General features: G+C 33.9%; 1 protein-coding gene across 5 annotated transcripts in view; it reads right to left on the bottom strand.

Annotated features, from left to right (window-relative positions):
- The window catches only part of CLASP1 (cytoplasmic linker associated protein 1), a 379,426-nt gene that overhangs the window by 124,660 nt on the left and 237,470 nt on the right, over positions 1 to 17,296 (bottom strand). For 2 of the 5 annotated variants that reach the window (XM_074214964.1, XM_074214967.1), the window contains exons 20-22: positions 15,841 to 15,888; positions 5,462 to 5,566; positions 2,499 to 2,669 (exon numbers count right to left, since the gene is read on the bottom strand). In XM_074214964.1, coding sequence (XP_074071065.1) covers positions 2,499 to 2,669; positions 5,462 to 5,566; positions 15,841 to 15,888 — 324 coding nt within the window. Of the gene's footprint in view, positions 1 to 2,498; positions 2,670 to 3,665; positions 3,693 to 5,461; positions 5,567 to 15,840; positions 15,889 to 17,296 lie in introns of all 5 variants that reach the window. The other 3 variants (XM_074214965.1, XM_074214968.1, XM_074214966.1) reach the window with 3 other exon arrangements.

The following is a 17,296-nucleotide window of genomic DNA, read 5'->3' as shown; positions in this document are numbered from 1 at the left end:
TCTGTATTTGAATTCAAGAATTTAAATGAAGATAAATAAAATCATTTTTCTTTTTTTATACACCCATGTTAATGGTTTTTTGATTGTTCTTCAGTTTAAATGAGTTCCATAGCCCCACAATAAATAATCTAACACAGTATATTATCTTGCAAAGCTCTTATACTCTAGAATGTATTACATATTAGAATTCTGTCTTTGTATCTTATCCTATTAGATTGCAATGAGCATAAGGATAGTAGTATTTCAGTTTTCTAACTCCTCTAGTGACAAGAACAGTAGATAGTTAAGAAATTTTATTTAATACATAACTATATTGAGTTTCATTAAATAAACAAATAATTCAAGGTCCAAGATAAGAAGACTCAGTTAATTATTTTTTCAATGATAAGTTCAACCTGGACCCTTTATCCTTGAAAATACTACACTAAAAAGGTTTGGTAGTAATAGAAAATGCTCCTTTCATACAAATAATAAGCACTTAATGCCTATTTTGTGGTATGTGCTATGCTAAATGTTTGTTATACAGAGAAAAACAGCGAAACAATCCCTGCCCCTCAAGGAGCTTACATTCTACACATAGTAAATGGTAGGTACATAGACAAATATATACAAGATAAATATAAAGCCATTTCCAGAAAGGAAGGCTCTAGCAACTGAGAGACTTTATCTTTTTACTTTCCTGTCTGATAACTCAAAATTTCATATACTTGAGTATTTTCTTTCACAAAAATGAGATGAAAATAAAAGTGGAATGTCGACCAATTTGTAAAGTGTCTCAGTCATATAATATGGTAAGAGATTGAATGATATGAGCCACAAAGCTTAGAAATCTAGAAAACTGTCTTCATAAAATAAGAGCTTAGCATAACAGCTTAGGTCCTAAATGAAGGCAAAGTAACTCAACTTCTACAAAAAAAAATCTTTTTTAACACTAGCACTTTTGAAAGGCAGTTTTTTAGAAGAAGTCTTTTGAAATCAATAATTTACAAGGAGATAGAATTAGTTACTATATTCAAGAAGAGTAGAGTTATTAATAGAAAATTGAAAATGAGACCACGTCAAAAGGTTTAAACATTCAATTAAATCAATTCAAATCATTGAAAGAAATTTAAAAAAACTAAACAAGAAACTAACAAATTGCAAACTAATGTGTAAATTTCATTTCAGTTAACTGTAGAAAAGATCTTTGAGGTCTGAAAATATTGTAAACATTCACTTTACCCTGAGGAAAACAGATGCAGTTTTCAAAATCTGAAGCACAAAAGACCAGATGCAAAGATAGCTATATTAAACACATAAATTTTAAAACTATTTCAGATTTCAAATATAAATATATATAATTATAGTTCACTTATAATTTCTCCTAAGTTATGTATATCTACATAAACATCCAAAAATATTAAATCAGTTAAGGAAAAAATAAGTCAACACAGCTGAGACTGTAAAGAGTTGCTTAACAAATTACATTTTTTAACTTGACATTCTTGCTGTCATCTAATTTTTAAAGCAGAACTTAAATGTTAATTTCAACTCTAACTTCAAGTGGAGGGTGGGGGAACCCAATAGATTTATAAATGAAAGGCTCTTATTAAAAAATAAGGCTTCAATCTTGGAAATACCCATGCATATAAGAAAAAGAATGAGACCTAATATAACTTCATAAGACTTTCTATAGAAAATATCCAAGTTTTTTGTAAAAATAAACAATGTGACAAACTATAGTTAAGAGTACAATTTCTTTTTAGGTAATACTTAAAAAATCTATATAAACAATTAAAGCATACTATACAACTTCCAAGAAATATACATATAGCCAAAAAAGGCTATATTAAATCTGCAACTGTGCCTTAGTTAATATTGTCTAATATTTTCCGCATCTTAGGGTCAAAGATTTTTAAAAGAAAATACTAGAGGTTTAAAAGAAAGATCAAAATAAAATATTTCTGCAACTTACAAAATCTGCTCTAAAGAATACAAATTTTGTTTTGTGTAAAATAAATTGCAAGGAGAATAAGTAAAATCATTGAAAAGTAATGCTAAGTGGGCAGCTAGGTGGCGTAGTGGATAAAGCACCAGCCTTGGAGTCAGGAGTACCTGGGTTCAAATCCGGTCTCAGACACTTAATAATTACCTAGCTGTGTGGCCTTGGGCAAGCCACTTAACCTCATTTGCCTTGCAAAAAAACCTAAAAAAAAAAAGTAATGCTAAAACATGAAGTTATATCACTATATTGACAGCATTCTTTTGGCAGGGTCTGTATGTAGCACTTTTAAAATACAAAAGAATTGAGCTTTGAGAGAAAAAAAAAGAAAAGATCCAAAGGATCTATGCATCATTTACACCTCAGGATGTAATATCGATATCCTCTATTAAGTTACAAAATAAAAGTGAAGTAATCTTTTTTGACATTTTATCTTCAAATAAAAGATCTTTTCCCAAGGTTTGTAGTCTTACTTTTGAATAACAGTGTTCCAGGATTAACTCTTGAAAATTCTTACCTTGTCCACCCAAGCGGCTAGGACTTGTTTCTCGACTACATCCCTGACTTCTTGGGATCTTGCTCCGTTTATCTGAGGATGAGGGCACAGGTGTACCTCTGGCAGATCCTCCTGAGAGTCCACCATAAGAACTTCCCAATAGTTTTCCTGGGGAGCTTGATCGGCTACCAGCTAAAATATTAAGGCAAGAAAGAAATACTCACAGTAAATGAATAAAGAGCACTGAATCATGAAGGTTGTTTGTACACTTTTACGGTCAAACCCTTGAGGGGTCATATATAAAAGTTTTACTTTTCATGATCAGTAAGCTAAATCAATGCCTAAAATAATTCTGCACAGTATAAAACAACTTCAGCTACTGCACAACAAAAAATGAGAAATTTGTCTCCTTTACAACCCTGTATTTTTCATGGTATGTTTATAAAGAACATAAGGGGAGGGAGGAGAGAGACTTCAAAAGATATAACATGAAAGTTTTAAAATCATTTCACCTTTAAAGTCAATATATCCTAGGTAAAAGAGAAAAGAAACTTCTAGATTCATGGTTCTGGCATAGTGAGAAAGGATATTTGGAAAACCAAAAAATAGAAATCTCTCTCTCTTTATTTCTCTCTCCACAGGCAACTGTCACTATCATTCAAAAAAATAATTTTTGGTATTTCTTCTCAAAATGAATAATCTTAAATACTGAAACATTCACCAATTAATTTCATTACAAAGAAAAAGACATAGGAGTAGCTAGGTGGCACAGTGGACAGAGCACAGTCCCTGGAGTCAGAAGTACCTGAGTTTAAGTCCAGCCTCAGACACTTAATAATTACCTAGTTGTGTGACCTTGAGCAAGTCATTTAACCCCATTGCCTAGCCAAAAAAAAATGAAAAAGAGATGGTATTATGATAATCTACCTTATTATCAAAATAGTTATCTTTTTAAAGCTTCAAGTAATACCATGCACAACCCAAATATTTAAATATAACATGATCTTATTGGGGGGAAAAACCTTTTTCCCAACTCTAAAAACTGAGAGAGAGAGAGAGAGAGAGAGAGAGAGAGAGAGAGAGAGAGGAGAGAGTGAGTTATCTTGTAAGATATTGGGGATGATGGATAGTATGCAAGGGGTTTGGGATGAGGGAGGACACATAAAAGCAACAAGAGAAATATCTTACCACCAGCAGGATTAGCAGATCTGGATCCTTGATTTATGAGAGCAGACCAAAGGACAGGCAAAAAGTGGATTAAAAGACAATAAGACGATACAGAAGGTCACCATGCAGCATTTGTTAGGTACAACACCAAAGTCTTTATGCACAAAATACATTTAGCAAAGTAGACTTAATGAGGTCTTTTGCTATTAATTCTTCTTCAGGGATTTCCTAAAATTCCCTTGTCAGATTTATTAACACTATAAAAACATTGTATCATATTCAAATCCCACATCATTTCTAATGAGTAGGACCCTAGAGTATCTACTGAGTGCAGGAAACTCTCACTGACTTCTATGGGGTAAGTGGGATGAGGAGGAAGTAGGGAGAGAGGAGTCAGGAGAATGACAGGGAGATGTACAGTACTATGTGTTTCTGAGGAAGACTGAAAGACAAAGTTTCCCAGATGAAATGATTAACATCTTGGCAAGCAAGATGACTCAAATAAATAAAAACTTTTCAGGTAGGCTGACTGAAAATTCTTGGTCCACATCCTAGAGTAACCATGAGCAGTGGATTTTGCGAAGTAAATTTCTTTACCTGTTCCCTAAAGATATGGAAAAAATCTTAAAATTTATTTTACTCTGCCACTTATTTCAACCAGGATACTAACATCAGAATCATTTAGCATTTACACATGGCACTTAAGGAATGCAAAGGCCTTTAGATATTATCTCATTTGAAACAACAATACTGGAAGGTAGGTTTTATTATTATGCTTCTTCTAAAGATAAGGAAAGGGCAGCCGGGTCACAGTGGAGTTAGGAAAACCCGAGTTTAAATCCAACCTTAGAAACTTACTAATTTTGTTGTGATGCTGGGCAAGTCACTTAACCTTGTTCACCTCAGTTTCCTAATCTATCAAAGAGCAGGAGAAAGAAAAGGTAAATTATTCTAGGATCTTAGCCAATTAAACTCCAAATGAAGTCACAAAGAGTGAGGCACAATTGAAGTGATTCAACAACAAAAAGAGAAAAGGAAACTGAGGCTGAGAGTGGGTTTATGGGTTTATATAGTTAGTTAAATGTCTGGCAGGACTTGGAGTTCCAAAACCACTGTACCATGTAGATGCCTCTAGAATAACCTACACAGTCTACATAGAGAAAGAAACAAATTATTAGTATTTACATCTATGACATAGATGCAAATTCTGAGATAGATTCTAAATGTATCTAAAATTACTTCAGACCCCTGCTGCTCCCCAGGCCCAGGGGTGGACTTAAATCATCCATGCTTGACATAAACAGAGAAGCAACAATAGAAACCAAGAATGCTGATGCTAAGCAAAGCAGAAGCCAGGCTAGCAAGAAAGGCAGGAGCAGAGTGCAAATGTGAGGAAAGAAGGGATATATACAAATGATTACTACATTTATTTAAGACCAATATATACAAAATAAAGCAGAAAGGAATAATTTAATCAGGAGTACTTTAACTATTTCATAGAAGATACCTATCAAAATAGCAACTGTATTACAAATAATAAATAATTACTAACTGAGGAGACCTGGGCTCAGGCCTAGAACTGACAAGAAACAAGAAAATGCTTAGGTGAGATTTCTTACAGAACTATAAGGCTGCAATACTACAGTTCTTTCTTTTAAACTAAATCAGTGTCTATATTAATGACTATTACAGTTTTTGTTTTGTATATCTAATTATGGCTAACGTGATTTAAATCAGTCCCAATTTATAATTGGATGAACAAGATTGTGTTGAATAAAGAAACTATGATTATGAGGAGAATAAAAAGAATTTCTTACGCTGGGATTGTGAAACCACTTTAGCTCTGCTGCGACCACGGTTATCAGGAGTGGTGGTGACACTGACTGCACTCCCGGAGCTCTGCCTTCTTGTGCGTATCCGCCCTGGAAGATTAAACAGAAATGAAACTTCTATTTTATTTTCAAAATCCATGCCCTAAATAGGTTAAAGAAGACTAAAATACAGACACTAGTCACTACCCAATGGGACAAAATATGACTGTGTAAGAGGGCTATGGAATCCTCTGTCGCATACAATGAGAAATTCTGTGTACACACAATCTTCTGGATGTAGAATCAAATGCATGATCTATACATAATTTGTGAAGAGGTTTTTAATAGAAAACATAAGCTTCTTATTAAAAACACAAATCTAAGTTATTCAGGATAGAAAAATGTGCCAATGCATACTATAACGTCCAATCAATCTGGCCTATTAGTCCAATTTCTCTTAGAGAAAATTTTAAGGTGATGTGGTAAGAGTTAAAGAAATATTATTTTCCATAAATTTTAAAATAATTTATAAATATCTTTCATCAGATACTCAGTTTCTAGGAAAGCTAAGCTGTGTCAGATTCACCGAGAAAGGTACAATAGGAAGAAAAATAGAAAAGAGAACCTATTGTCATCTAGCCCTCAACATGAATACATATCACTTGGAAAATAAAGATTTTGTTGAACTCAACATAAACCTATTTTTAGAATTCAAGCTTTCAGGATGAATAAGAAGATAAATGAGCTGTCAGGTGCCTAGAGAAACAGTCTAAAAAATAATTTTGTATATTCAATAATAATAGAAAATTTTTCTAGACAATGACCACTATCACCACACAAGGTAATTGCCTGGGGAAATTAAAAAGCTGAAAGATTTTTGAATTACATGTTCATTATTAATAAATGCTTACAAAATAAGCTATTTAAATGAGGTCATATTTTTCTTTTATACAACATATCCCTAATTTCTAAGGGCAGATATCACACACATCATTCAACCAAAAATAAATGCATTTAAAAATAACTCAAATTATCTTCAAATAATATTTTGCCATTAAAATAAAATCTTTTGAAGGAAAATGCCTTTTTCAAAAGGACAAAAAAGTCTATTGAAGAAGATCTGAAGAAAATAAGTGTGAAGGAAGAAGGGGAAGGAAAAGTATAAAAGCTAACTTTGGCTATATTTTTTACACAGCTATCTTTTAAGTAAAAATCATTTGCTTAGACTTTTGAGGAAAGAGAATTTTTGAGGACACCGTACCAATACAGCCCCAAAATGGTAATAGTCAAACAATGGAATGGGAAACACTCAAAAAATCAATCAGAGGTGAGGGGCACAAAAGGAAAAAATCATCTAATTATCGATTTGAAAAACAAAGGAATCATAAAAGTATATACAGTAAGTATAGTAAATAATTTCTTAGCTTTAGTTTTATATTATAAGCCTTGGGAGGCATGAGGAAGGAAAGAAAAATGATAAAGGGTGAGGAAGGCACAAAGAAGAGCACAGAGACACGGGTATGTTTAGCAGAAGACAACCCTCTGATATATTGAACCAGATGTACATTAGCAAAGAGATTATAAACTTTTATAAAATAATTATCAAATCATAGATCTTAAGGATAGTGTTGCTAATTTTAAAGATACCCTTTCCTTTTTACAACCATAAGCATGTAGAGATATCAACCCTTGGTTCTTGTCCCATGAGACAGAGGGAATGAAGTCAGAGCCCCAAACCAAAAAAAAAAAAAAAAAAAAAAAGATTAATAGATGTATTTGCTCTGGCCTAGCCATCAGTAACTTAAACCAAGACATTTTTAGTCTTTATTTTTATGAAGAAAAGACAATATGATGTAGGGTATAACATATATAGAGCATTTCTAATTTAATAGAAATGAATAACCACTTTTATTCTTGCTTTGTATTTCTCACATGTTCCAAGTTCGAAATTCTACAGATTACAAATTTGAATAAGTCCATCTAAGCTAATAAAAAGTTAAAAGCACTTAAATACATCTCGAGTACCACAGTACCAGTCTGTCTTAACACATTTCTTCATCATAATAATGCTTTTCATGTAAGCCTTGACATACTACCTGGAATATACACCCCCTCATCACCTCTATTTTACAGAACTCTCAGTCTCCTTCAAAGCTCAATTCAAACACCACATCTACATACTCTTCTCCTTCCTGAAATCTGCCTAAATCTCTTGAGGGTAGAAATTTTACAAAGAATAAAAAATAATAGTATGGTAAAGCATGGTCTTTAGAGTATGTCTTATTAGGACATATAAGGAAAAAATTCCTATACTGACTATTTTTGCTGTGAGATAACCTACATTTTCCCCCTCACAGTCTTTTTTTTAACTTTATGAGTATTTCTTGGTGCTCATGAAGTCACTGGCTTCTATTTTAGATCAAAATAATTTTTTTTTAGGTTTTTGCAAGGCAAATGGGGTTAAGTGGCTTGCCCAAGGCCACACAGCTAGGTAATTATTAAGTGTCTGAGACTGGATTTGAACCCAGGTACTCCTGACTCCAAGGCCTGTGCTTTATCCACTACACCACCTAGCCACCCCTCAAAATAATTTTCAAGGAGTTTATTGCTTGGGCAAGATTTTATATTTCTGTGACAAGCTGTTACTTCTTTTTTCAATTTTCTTTCACAAATCTTGTTTTCATTTTGTTTGTAAAAACATTTATAACCTAAAAAGAAATTCTTGCTTCATTTTTTCGAGAAATTCTTGTCCCATGAGACAGATGGAATGAAAAACGGTGTTTTACTTTAAATTTTACTTGCAAATGATTTGGAGTCATTCTTTTCTTTTGGGTTTGTATCATGTACATACCCTGCCACCTTATTAGCACTTTTTGTCTGGATTATTTTTTGTCTGATCATCTTTTCAGTCCATTTCCTAACTTCAGACTTTAAATTAGAGCCAGGATCTACTTCTGAAAGCAATGCTGTTGTTTTCATGGGGTTTTCTTATGTATTATCTTGGAAGACAAATTAAACCGGGAACTCATAAGCTTTCAGAGCTCCTAAATTGGCCTGATCTGGGACAAAATCTAAATCTTTCAGGCTGAGCTCTGCTAGTTTCTGGGCTGGTTTTTGGATTTAAGATGCAGACTTCTATATCTGCCCTGTTAAGAGTTTCAGAAGGTTGCTATTGTATTCAGTCATTATAAATCAGTTGAAAAAAACAATTGTTTCTTAACGGCATCACTGTAGGTTTCCTGCTCTGGTTGTAGGCTTTAGCGTGAGCTTGAGGTTGAATCTGAGACTATGTTCAGTTTCTGGGTTTCAAGCCACGTATTTTCTTTTTCAGTTTTTCTATTCTCTTTAAAGAGAAAAGATTCCTTTATACATATTAAGCAAAAAAAAAAAAGTCACTATTACAGAATATACAAGAACTGTCTAAAAGGAGCCCAATTTCTTCTTTTTAAACTGTCTGTTTATTATTATAGCTAGATTTCCTTTAGAACTAAAGGGATTATAGTTTTATATATATATATATATATATATATATATATATCATCTTAAAAGGCCTTTTCATATATATATAGTGAGTATTTATTCCCTAAAATATTTTTCTTAATAATAATAATAATAACCATGAATATTTATTTAGCACTTGTGTGCCAGGAACTTTACAATTATTTCATTTGTTCCTCACAAAAACCCTGGGTTATTATTATTATAATTCCCATTTTTCTAGATGAAGAAACTTAGGCAAACAAATTAAACAACTTGCCCAGGGTCACATGGCTAATAAGTATTTAAGGGGAAATCTGAACTCAAGATTTCTTGATTCCACTGCACCATCTATTTAATTAATCAAATATTTATTAAGCCTCCACTATGTTCCAGGAACTGTATGAGATGCTGAGAATACAAATTCAAATAACCAAATGATACTCACTCATGATAAGGCTATATTGTACTGGGGAAGAACACAAGCACACGTACAAACACCTGCAGCATAAACAGGAAGCTAACACTGACACACATTTATACACAAAACAGTGAGAGAGAAGGGGTCCCATGAAGGTGGTGTTCTCAGCTCCACCTGAGGGCACAGGGGGAGCTTATGAGGGGTGATGTGCCCGCAGCAGAACAAAGGAACAGAGAGAAGATCAGTTTGGCTAAACCACAGAGTTCAGAAAGAGAACTAACATCCAGAGAGGCCGGAGAGTCAGGCTGAGTCCAGGCTGTTTAGTGTTTGTAAAGTTTGTAAAGTTTGTAAAGAGCTTTATACAGAGGTCGGAGGAAACCACTGCAGTTTGAATAGATTAAGTCATGCAGAAAATTATTTTGGCAGCAATATGTAAAATGGACTGTAGTGGTGAGAAAACTGCAATAATTTAAGAGATAAGTGGTCAGAGACTGAACTAAGGTGGTAGCTGTGTCACTGAAGAGAAGGGGTTAGATGGGAGAGAATCTATAGATGTAGAAATAGCAAATGATTAGAGGGTGTAAGGTGAAGGAGAGTGAAGAATTCAAAAGAAATAGGGGAAAGTTTAGGAAGAAAAATAGTAAACTGACTTTTAGCAATACTGAGTTTAAGATACTGTGGAACATGTAGTTCTAAATGTACAAGAAGTCAACTAGAGATTCAGAACTGAAAGTCAAGGGAAAAAACTGAAGCTGAATATATAAATCTGAGTCATAAAATTGATAATTAATCACATGAGAATTGATTAAGGTACCCAGAGAAAGTACAGAAAAAGAGAAAGGGGGCAGCTAGGTGGCACAATGGATAGAGTACTGGGTCTGGAGTCAGGAGGACCTGAGTTCAAATTCAGCCTCAGACACTTAATTACCTAACTGTGTGGCCTTGGGCAAGCCACTTAACCCCATTGTCTTGCAAAAACCTTAAAAGAAGGGAGGCCAGAGCAAAAGAACAGCTAACACTTAAAGTTAGGGAGCAGGATCTGGATAAAGAATCAAACAAGGTCTGAAAGGGTAGTCAGAGAGGTAAACTGGGGAGAAAAATGTCATGAACATGAGGAAAAGAGTGTATCCTGGAGGAAAGTATTGTCAACAGTGATTAATAAAACAGATAGGTCAAGAGGAGTTAGGGATAAGAAAGGATCATCCAATTTGGCAATTAGGAGATTAATTTTGGAGAGAATAGATTAAGGTGAATGAAGAGGTTAAAAGTTAAATTCAAAATTGTTGTCAATGAAAGACAGCAACCGGAATCAACTTCTTCCAAGGAGTTTGGCTAAGAAATGAAAGAGATGGAGGAGGCTTGGCCAGAGCTGAAAACAGCAAGAAATGAATCACTTGATAGAGAGAAATTACAGTCTTAAGGGAGAAGTGGGATGACTGAGACATAATCACTTGGAGAAGACAGGAGGGCAGAGGGTAAAGTACACATAAAGAGAAGTTTGTCTTGGTAAAGTGAAAGGCTGCTCAACTCATACAAACCAAAGCAAAGGAGGAGCGAGGAGGGGAAAATTTCAAGGGATTTTGAGAAGAAAATGAGAGAGGGAAGAGTCATTTAGTTTTGGTCTTTTAGTTTTAGAATGGTCTTTTAGTTTTTTCAGCCAAGTAGAAGGTGAGGCCCTCAAAGGAGGTGGAGGGGAGCAGGGTATTTAAAGAAAGAGGTTGGATGAGACAGGGAATCAATTGAAGAGGAATAAAAAGACTATTGCAGTGAGGGCCCAGTTTAGTTTGGATAACATGGCTTTGAAATGTAGCAAATAGACAATACTGCTATGGGATCTCCTCTAGTTCCATTCAGTTGTTCATGAGTGGAAAGAGAGGAGGGGGTAGTAGGAATAATCCAGCGCTGTAAGATGGCAAGAAAACAGCAGACAGTAGGACATAGGAGAAAAAGGATCAAGAGTAAAAATCCACTGCCAATATGAAAGAGCTAACTCCTGGATGGAAATTAGAAAAGGACAAGACAGAAAATCAGTTCAAGGTTAATACCATAGGGAAAATTTGAAAGTGATACTAAGGACCAGAGTTCTCTCCAGAACCAGGGAAACATAGATGGACAAGATAAGGCAATTCTGGAAAGGAAAGCAAAGGAAAGGATGTAGTGGCATGAGAGGGGAGCCAGACCTGAGAGGGCTAACAGATGGAAAGAGTAGTAAAAGGGTACAGGATAAAGTAATGTGGTCACCATGGAATAGGAATTCCAGAAAGCCCAGTGGAATGGGTTGGCATGGTGGGGGAAAGAAGGCTGAGAAAATATAAGAAGAAAACAGAGATAATTTTCTAAATGGTTAATAATTAATTACTCCCTATATCAAGAAAAGGTTGAAATGGGTTTGAAGGATGATACTATAAGTCAATTAGAACAGCAAGAAATTGTTTACCTTTTAGATCTATGGAGAGGAAAATTTATGAACATGAGATAGAGAACATTATGAAATATAAAATAGAAAATTTTGATTTCATTTATTTTTAAAGTTTTTGCTTTTTAAAAACAAAACCAATAAAACTACAATTAAAAGGAAAACAGAAGGCTGGGAAACAATTTTTATGTCTAGTGTTTCTAATAAAGGCCTTATTTCTAAAATATTTAGAGAACTGAGTCAAATTTATAAGAATACAAATCATTACCCAGCTGATAGTCAAAGGATAGAAACAAGCAATTTTCAGATGAAGAAATGAAAGTCTATCTATAGTCATATGAAAAAATGTTCTAAGTAACTATTAATTAAAGAAATGCAAATTTAAACAACTCTAAGTACCACCTCATACCTATTAGATTGGTTAATATGACTGAAAAGGGAAATGACAAATGTTGTAAGGGATATAGGAGAACTGGGACATAAAGCACTCTTGATGGAGTTGTAGACTGGTTCAGCTATTCTAGAGAACAATTTGGAACTATGCCCAAGGGCAAAAAAACTGTGCATACCCTTTGATACAACACTAGGTCTATATCCCAAAGAGATCATGAAAAAGGGGGGGAAAGACCTACATGTACAACAATATTCACAGCAGTGCTTTATGTGGTGGCAAAAAAAAAAAAGGAAAATTGAAGGGATTGTACACAATAACCACATTGTGTGATGATTAACTATAATTGACTTAGCTCTTCTCAGCAATATAGTGATCATAGACATTTCTAAAAGACCTATGATAGAAAATGTCAACCACATCCAGAAAAAGAACTATGGAATCTAAATGGAAATCAAAGTATGGTATTTTTACTTTTTAAAATCTGCTTTTGTTTTACACTTCACATTTTTTTTTTTACTTTTCTTGGTTTTGATTCTTCTTTCATAGGGTGACTAATATGGAAATATTTGTAACATGAATGTACATGTTTAATCTATATCAGCTTATTTGGTTTCCTAGGATGGGGAAAGGTAAGGTTGTTGAAAATTTTCTGTACAAATAATTGAAAAATAATGAAAGCTTAAAAAAAAGTTTAATTACTACAGGGATAAGGAGTAAAACAAGCGAAGTGATAGGGTTTATAGTTGTGAAGAGAAGCTCAAAGTCTCCAAGTAGGTATTCAAACTTTTTGCTTAATTTTTTGACTAATAGATCAAGAAGAAAGCATTGTCCTGCCTTAAAAAGTACCTCTTTATTTAAATAAAGATTGCAAAATTCATATTTTTCAAAATAACAGATGCGGGGGGGGGAAGAAGAGAAGTCACATAAAGAACTTACATGAACAACTATATATAAACTGTATAGCTGAGAAGTAACATGCCTAATTTTTATGGAGTGAAATGATTTTCCTCCTCTAGAGAATCTTACTAGCTATATTTTTCCTCCCAGAAAATGCCAGGAAAAGACATGCTTCTTTCCATGGAATTCTTGCCCTAAATTTGGTTCTTTTTGTTGCTGTTCAGTCATATGCAACCCTTCATGATACTATTTGAGGTCTTCTTAGTAAAGATATTAGAGTAGTTTTTCATTTCTTTCTCCACTACATTTTATGCATGCCCAAGGTCACACAGCTAGTGTCTGAGGTCATATTTGAACTCATGAAAATGAGCATTCCTAACTCCAGGCAAGCACTCTGTCTACTGTGTCACCTAGCTAATTAGGGTAGAATACATTACTAAAGCAAAAGGCAAGGACACTATAGGAAAAATAAAAAGGGTTACTCCAATTTACAAATGGGAGTAAAATATTTAAGAGGATAATGTAATTTCTATAGTGTCTTCCATCTTCATTTGCTCTATCCACATCCTTATATTTATTTGTAGTACCCTACCTATTTATTTTCTTTCCAGTGAATATGATCTATAAGCACCACAGTAGAAACAGAAGTTACCCACATTAGTTTATAACAGATGAACACAAATTTCAACTTCCAGCTTCAAAAATATGCAGTCTCTGCCTAGAGTCATTTTGGATGAAGGCACAGGATCTCCTAACAAAAGTCTATCATCCACTTGCACATTCAGGATTGGATAATCATAAATCTTTTTACTTTGGTGCTATTTTGACTTAAAATTTCTAATAACAGAAGCAGAAAACAGTGGACATAATGCACCTTCCCTCTGAAAGTAGCCAAGAAGCCCTGCAGAACACTTACAGATAATTAAACAGGGGGAACCACAACCAGATAAAAACCATTTGTGCTCATTGCAAATTGGAGGTTTAACTTGACAGAGAAGGAAAAAAACAGTGGAAAATTTCTTTTTATTCCTTATCATTAAAAGCATCTTCTTGCAGATCTATCAGGCATAAGATATTGTTCTAAGCAACAAGGTCCTACTTCAGTTCTAATAAACTATCCCAGATCTACGAAACAGACATGTCTAAGATAAAAAAATGTCTAAAATAAAAAGGAGATATACAACATAAGGAGAATGAGCATATGAAACCAGGCATATATATGTATGTATTTCAGAGATGATTCAGTATTATCTTTCCTTCTGGAAGTCAAAAATATTTTGCACCATTTCTAAAAATGTAGCCTTTTGCTTCAGGGAATTGATTTTTGTCTTTTTACATACTGATTCAATCTATAAGCAATCTCCATGATTCTAAACACTTATAACTCATTTGAGCACTTAGGAATTGCTTTACACTCTTATTTACTTACTGTAAGTTTGCTATTATTTTGCTCATTTCCTTATTTAGACTATAAACTGTCGGAGGCATTCTGCATTCCTTAACATAGTTATCTACATAGCAGGTACTACTTTGAGTAGTTTATAGATAATTCTTCTATTACTTATAAAAAAACTATCAATAGTCAATAAAAACAAAACACACTGAAAGATGATTTACTTCATTGCTATTCCTACTTTAAAAAACTTTAAAAACAAAAGCTGTTTTAAGTATTTTACACAAATCAGGTTGAAGTCTTAGGGAGGTTGTAAAAAAGAATACAATACAATGACACTTATTGATTGTTAATTATATGTAATGTGGTGCTAAAAGCTTAAAATGTCTACATAAAATGTCTACAGTCAAATGTTTCTCATTTAAAAAAGTACCTATTTAGGAGATTATATAAATTCTATTCTCCAAGTGACAAAATAATTTAACACTAAAAGAAACCACAAGTGCACAAAAGTCAAGAGAGAAAGAGAAAGTAATACTTAGGGAATAATTAAAGTCTCAGGGAGGCAGCCAAGAAAGAAAGATTAGCACAAAATCCCCAAAGTCAATAATCCCTCCCCTTTCACAAAGAAAGCAAACTGGCAGAAAAACCCCTAGGACAGAGGGGGTTAAGACCCACAAAGGACAGCAGGATCCACACACCCTACAGTCTAACACCAAAAGAGGACAATGCTTTCAAAGAGAAAAGGCAAAAATCCAGCCCCAGCAGAATGAAGAAGACAGAAAAGAAAACATCCATGCAACATTTCATGCAGGATACCAGTGAGAACAGATGAACACTAAGTAACACATTGTGAGAGAAAGACCAGAAAGAAGTGATTGAAGTACACAGTTGTAAACACAACTCAGTCATAGACACAAACTGCTTACCCTCAGATTTAGTGGTAGTACCATCTTTAAGCAAATCAAAAGAAAAAACAAAAACAAAACAAAGGAAGGGATAACAGGGAACAGTTAGTAACATCAAAAAAGGGCAGAAATTAGCTACTAAAAAAAAGTGAAAAATTCTATTTTAAATTAAGCTTAAAAGGAAATCAGTTTTGAACTGCAAAGCAAATTCTGAAGCATCTAAATCTGGTATGTTATTAAATTAATGGATTTGTCTATATTTTAAGAACCAAGAAGCAACTCTGCATACACTGCATACCATCAGAGAGGAAATTTAGCTCAACTACAGCACTATGAATTTCCTTCCCTCTTTGAAGGAAATTTCTAGCAAACAGGGAAAAGGTTATACCTACAGGATAGAGAAGCAAGTAAGAAGCTTGCTTTAGCAATGCCTAGTCAAATCTACATTATACAGCAGCAAAAGCTGTATAGCATGGTACCTGGTTCAAGGCCTATGTACTCCATGTCCTCCCTGATGTGTCTGGACTCTAGAAGTTTGGAAAAGGAGGATCAGATTCAACTCTATTATTCTGAACAAACTTTGGTTATACACTAAAACAAATGTGCCAAGCCAAACAAAAACCATTAACAAAAAACAAACACTTTTTATTATGTTAAGAAATCAATCCACATTTCATTTAACCTTTTTTCTTTAAAAGGAAGAGAGGACAAGGAATACGAATTAACATATAATACCTTTTTTAAAAAACCTTATTTGGTAGGAATTTTGATGTAGTAACATCTAGTGGTCATCCATCTAACATTAAGTTACGGGAAAACAAGAAACAATTAGCTGCTTCAGAGACAGATTTGATCTTAAGAAACACATAAATACCAAATTGGTATAAGTTGCAAAGAAATCAAGATGGAAGTTATAAAAGTCCAATTCTGAATGTAAAATGAAAACAAAATATTGGGTAAACTAGATGATTTTCTTCCCTTCTTTATGAAAAAAATTCTCAGCAAAATAAACCTTTGTTTTAAATTTTGGAAGAAGTCTTTTTTTTTAGGTTTTTGCAAGGCAAATGGAGTTAAGTGCCTTGCCCAAGGCCACACGGATAGGTAATTATTAAGTGTCTGAGACCAGATTTGAACCCAGGTACTCCTGACTCCAGGGCCAGTGCTTTATCCACTGCGCCACCTAGTCACCCCTCGAAAAAGTCTTTAACATAATCTAAGAGTTTAATATTTGGGAAGAAAATACCACTTGCACTTCTTCCCAATGAAACTGACTTGTATTTGTGATATAACTGCTTTTTATTGCTGCTTTTTATGTGTTTTTTAAATAAAAAAAATCAGAACATACACATCCCAATGGCTATTTCCTCTTTTAAAAAGTAGTCCCACTAAAATAAATCTAGATATTTATCTCAACAATAAAACCAACACACACATTTCTAGAACCCTTTTTTGGGCAACAGCCCCCTAGTGCTACCCAAGAAAAAAAATTTCACAGTTCTATAATTAACCTTTACTTTCACCAAATGGCATTCACCCACCTATAACACCCACCTCCTTCACTGGGTTTGGCTTCAAATAACTTGTGGCCATTTCCAAAAATTAAATATAATCTTGGAGGCTAACAATAATGCCCACCACAAAAGCAACCATATCTCTTTTAGAAACATTATTTGAAGACCATTCCAAAGAATGTCAGAAGTTTTCTCAGCAACAAGAGAGGTGTTTCACAAGGTTAGTACTCTGAAGGACTACTCTCATTTGGATGTATATGCTTTGATATGTTTTGTTTGGAGAAAAAGTCAAATTATGTCCAATACCTATATCTAAAAAACAAAGCTCTGGTGATATTCTTCCCAAAATTTATCCTTAATTCCTTAATGCCATTTCATCACTGCTTTCCTTCTTGACTGGAAATAACTGAGAGATGTGGCAAGA

The sequence above is a fragment of the Macrotis lagotis genome, chromosome 1, assembly GCF_037893015.1.
Source record: "Macrotis lagotis isolate mMagLag1 chromosome 1, bilby.v1.9.chrom.fasta, whole genome shotgun sequence".
Taxonomy (NCBI): domain Eukaryota; kingdom Metazoa; phylum Chordata; class Mammalia; order Peramelemorphia; family Peramelidae; genus Macrotis; species Macrotis lagotis.
The sequence above is the reverse complement of the archived record's forward strand: the minus strand, read 5'-3'. Positions and strand labels throughout refer to the sequence as shown.